The sequence below is a fragment of the Limulus polyphemus genome, unplaced genomic scaffold (assembly GCF_000517525.1).
Source record: "Limulus polyphemus unplaced genomic scaffold, Limulus_polyphemus-2.1.2 Scaffold2983, whole genome shotgun sequence".
Taxonomy (NCBI): domain Eukaryota; kingdom Metazoa; phylum Arthropoda; class Merostomata; order Xiphosura; family Limulidae; genus Limulus; species Limulus polyphemus.
Window position 1 is genome coordinate 119,510 of NW_013668593.1, and position 4,603 is coordinate 124,112.

The 4,603-nt window shown below is 29.7% G+C and overlaps 1 protein-coding gene across 5 annotated transcripts in view; it reads right to left on the bottom strand.

Moving 5' to 3' along the window:
• Positions 1–725: 725 nt before the first annotated feature.
• Positions 726–4,603, bottom strand: part of LOC106468375 (endophilin-B1-like) — a 34,406-nt gene continuing 30,528 nt past the window's right edge. For 2 of the 5 annotated variants that reach the window (XM_013928796.2, XM_013928793.2), the window contains 2 exons: positions 3,608–3,761; positions 726–2,227 (listed from right to left, as the gene is read on the bottom strand). In XM_013928796.2, the coding sequence (XP_013784250.1) occupies positions 2,120–2,227; positions 3,608–3,761 (262 nt within the window). In that variant the 3' untranslated portion in view covers positions 726–2,119. The other 3 variants (XM_013928794.2, XM_013928792.2, XM_022396718.1) reach the window with 2 other exon arrangements.

Genomic DNA, 4,603 nt, shown 5'->3' on the forward strand with positions numbered 1-4,603 from the left:
TTGATTACAGTATTGATGCTGAGGAACATGTACCCTATTTGAAAAGTGTTTCTAAGTTATTTTGATTACAGTATTGATGCTGAGGAATATGTACCCTATTTGTAAAGTGTGTCTAAATTATTTTGATTACAGTATTGATGCTGAGGAACATGTACCCTATTTGAAAAGTGTTTCTAAGTTATTTTGATTACAGTATTGATGCTGAGGAACATGTACCCTATTTGAAAAGTGTGTCTAAATTATTTTGATTACAGTATTGATGCTGAGGAACATGTACCCTATTTGAAAAGTGTTTCTAAGTTATTTTGATTACAGTATTGATGCTGAAATGGAATATTCTGTAGCAACATCTTTAAACTTTATGTGCAGATCAATATTTGATTTGTAAATAAATAAAAATAATTCTAGACACTTTACTGAATCATGACTCACTGTTATGTAAGATCTTTAACAAAACCTTTTTATCTTTTTTTTTATTATTATTCAAGCATAATTTACAATTCTGATAGCTACTCAGTCCTTTCAATGTCAAAGACGTTATTAAACCAAAACAGAAGTAAGGCAAGCTGCAGGTTTGCCTTACAAATGTTATACATAACATGTATTGAATACTTAAGAAATATACAATTAAACATTGTTTTGTCTAAGCTCTAGCTATCAAACCCATAACTAATGATTGCTAATATTTTCCTTAGCATCTAAATTTACCCTTTCCTTTGTTTTGCATTAAGTACTGTTCAGTTCAAACACTCACTAGTTCCAAGATGCTGGTTAGAAACCTATCAATCCTATGGTGTCATTTTAAACCACCTAATATTCTCATCCAAACAAAACATAACAGACTTCCACTGCAGTTCGTGTAGATTCCATCTATATCTAGTGATAGTATAATACTATGTATTATTTGATTTGTTTTATTTATCATTTAACAGTCTAACAAGTATTTATTTATGCAACCCAAACTTGTTTAATTAAACTAAACATTTATGTACAACTGTCACTACAAATTAAATTAATAATTCTTGGTTGTCAAAAACAATACTGTTAATCCACTTTTTACTACAGTTTCTATTCATAAAGTCAAGATCAGAATTATAAGTGCATAAAACATGTTAAAGAACCAGCCATTAAAAAGGTCACAGAAAAAATATGTTAAAATCTTTAACCCCCCCAAAAAAAACACTTTTCCCTAACTACTATCACAAGAATGTTTCGAACCATACATGTTCACTATTTCACATAAGCTTATATTCAAAGAAAAGAGCAAATTTTCAGAAGGCACAATTTATGCAAGTACAGTGAAATTTATTTTCATTTACGTAAGAACAAGCCAAAGCATTTTCAACAAACATGCAAAAATTAATGAACTTGATAATCCTAAATCGTTTATAATAACCATGTACATCGAGACAACGATCAGAACAATAAACGACAAAAGTTGGAAGATTACAACAAAGCTACAATGTATACAACTCACAGATTTTAATTAAAAAAGTTCTGTTTTATTTTGAATATCTGATTGAATATTTAATTAAGAGGACTAATTATTTTGTAGACATGTTTAGATGTTGAATGGATGAGACTCATTTGTGTGTTCCAAGATTGACCCATTTAATAGAAAAGGTTAATCAGCTGAAAAAAGTGTTCATTGGATTCAGCTTACAAAGTTGTAGAAACCTCAAGGCCAAATTATGACAATTTAAACATAAAGCTAATGGCAAAGCATATTATAATTTCATATTTCTAAAAACACATGTTAAGTAGGCCACTTTAAATACGTAAAGCCAATGAAGTAAGTATATCAAGTAATATGCATTATAAAGCATTGCTTTGTATCAGTTCCATAACAATTTGGCTTTATGTCTGTAGCATCAACTGTCCAGTTACATTAACTACCATAACAAAAGAAAGTAACAAAAACCTTAGAAAAAGATCAAACAAAATTATCAATACAATAGTCAAACAACCTTTAGCCCAAGTGTATTCAGAGAAGTGTAGAACAAGTTATATCAAAAAACTTGGTAACAAATGTGAAACTGCCATATCTTCCGTTTTATAAAATATTATATTAGAAGTTCAAGCAACAAAAGTTAATTGAAAAATGTAGTTAGGCTTAAAATTAATTCAGCATTTCGAGGTAGGCTGTGGGCACTTTGCCTTTCTGTTTTCCCCGCTCACCTATCATCCAGTCTGGGTCCTGCCCTGGTTCCAATGTCACATGTATCACCTGTTAAAGACATGTGCTGACTATAATTTTGTGTATCTGTTTAAGAGATACTATCACTATAAATTTTCCACCAGTTAAGAAGCTTGTGTTACAAAAATTCATCTTTCTACATATGGAAATGCTGATATCTTATTGATGAATCTGTCACAAAAAAAGTTTGGTTCAGAGTTCCACCTAGAAATATATATTTTTGCATCAAAAAAGAAACATGACCAATTACTTCAAAAATCAAAATAAAAGATGAAGATTCAAATTTTTCAAAGACTTTAAAGTCTCTCATTTTTAGCAAATGTTATACCACCTAAAAAAAATCATATTAACATGTCCTGCTGTTCATTAATATAGTGAAACAAGAAGACAATGATGTTAATAGTTTCATAAGTGCATGTCCATGGAAGTAATAGTAAAGCATTAGTCCTGTTGTTCATTGACATTGTCTTCTTGTTTCACTATATAATGCTTTACTATTACTTCCACGGACATGCACTTATGAAACTATTCAGTCATGTTTCATCTTTTTCTTGCAGCAAAAGTTGAAGTCACTCACTATTATGAAACCAATATTTTATAAAGCTTAACAGCAGAAATAATTGATTTTGAATACTTTCTTACATTTGTTGAAAGAACACCTAGAACTGTTGATCTAAGGCTTTTGCACATCTATTTACAAAGCACATATGACAAAGTCTAATGTACTATTAGCTACAATTCTAAGTTACTTTTTGACATAACCACAAAAAATATCAATCTTTTCTTTAATGTTTATTTATCCTTAAACAATTTTGATATCATTAGAGATACAGATTCATAGCTTCATCTAATTACTTTTTAAATGAGTTATGACAAATAAAAAAAACCTTTATCCAAGGGGGGAGGACAGAAACTAAGAGTTATGATGTATGGCAAGTAATGACCTTCACTGAATGACCACTACTTCCTTGGGCATTGGTGGTAAACAAATGATTTATAGATCAGCAAATAAAAAAAACCTTTATCCAAGGGGGAGGACAGAAACTAAGAGTTATGATGTCTGGCAAGTTATGACCTTCACTGAATGACAACTACTTCCTTGGGCATTGGTGGTAAACAAATGATTTATAGATCAGCAAATAAAAAAAAGCCTGATCATCAATTGGATCTTAAAATCTTTCTACAACTTCTTTTTTCTACATGATCTAATAGTTTTATGTTATATTTAGTTATTTAGTTATATCCAGGAATAATTTTTATTAATATTTCAGCTCCAAAATCTGTACGGAAGGACTTTATTTTCAGCTCCAAAATCTGTACAGAAGGGCTTTATTTTCAGCTCCAAACTAGGTTTAGAAAACCATAAAATGTCATAAAAAAAGCACTAGAAAAACAACTTGGATAACTTACTTCATCGGCTAACAAAGACAATTCCGACTTGTCATGAGCATCATAATCATAAAGCACTCTCGCTTGTTTTCTCTTGTCATCAGGGGCTGTTGACGTTGGCCCAGCGTTTGCAGAAAATGATGGGTAAATGTTCTGGAATGAATCTGTTGTTCCACTACTTGAAAGAGCCACAGACATACTTAAGAAAGGAGAAAATTACTCTGAAAATTGTAATTTGTTTCTCTAGGTATCAAAAACACAGGAAACAAAAGCATTAGAAACAAACTTGTCAACAATTTTCATTTCAGCTCTAAAACTATGATATCAATGTAACTAACAAAAGAAACACAATATACACCAATCAGAATTATATGATTTGAAAAATTCAAAAAGCTTTAATCCTAAAATTTTTATAGCATACATTTATCAGTATTATTTGTAATCAATCATGTTTTGTAACTACTGAAGTTCTTATTTATTTTCAAACATTACATATTATTTACTTCTCGAAATGTATTAAAAGGATGGATGTCAATAACGACATCCAATAAAGTACTGGCAGTAGGATTTACTAAGCTCCAGTGGAAAACTTTGAAATACAAAAATTACAGAGCACAAGTACAGCACTTGCTCTAAGAAAACCTTATAAAAATAAGTACATCAGCAGCAAAATTTGAACTAGCCACGAAACATTTTGTGAAATTTCAACAAAACATTCTATCATTATTTTATGGTAAATGTAAACAAAATAGTATAATAAATCAAGTATCAGAAAGTTATTGCTACTTTTTCTGTTTGTCAGAATTTAAAAATCTGATCTTCGTCAATTGTCAAAATAAAAAGGCTTTTACACTTATATTTCTTAATTATATAAATATATACAATGTTGTTGTTGGGCTTAGGATTTTTCTACAATAGGTGTCTGACTTGTTAGCAATAAATTGAATGATGAATAAACAGCATGCACTTCACTTGTTTTCAAAATAATATATATATATATATATATATATATATATA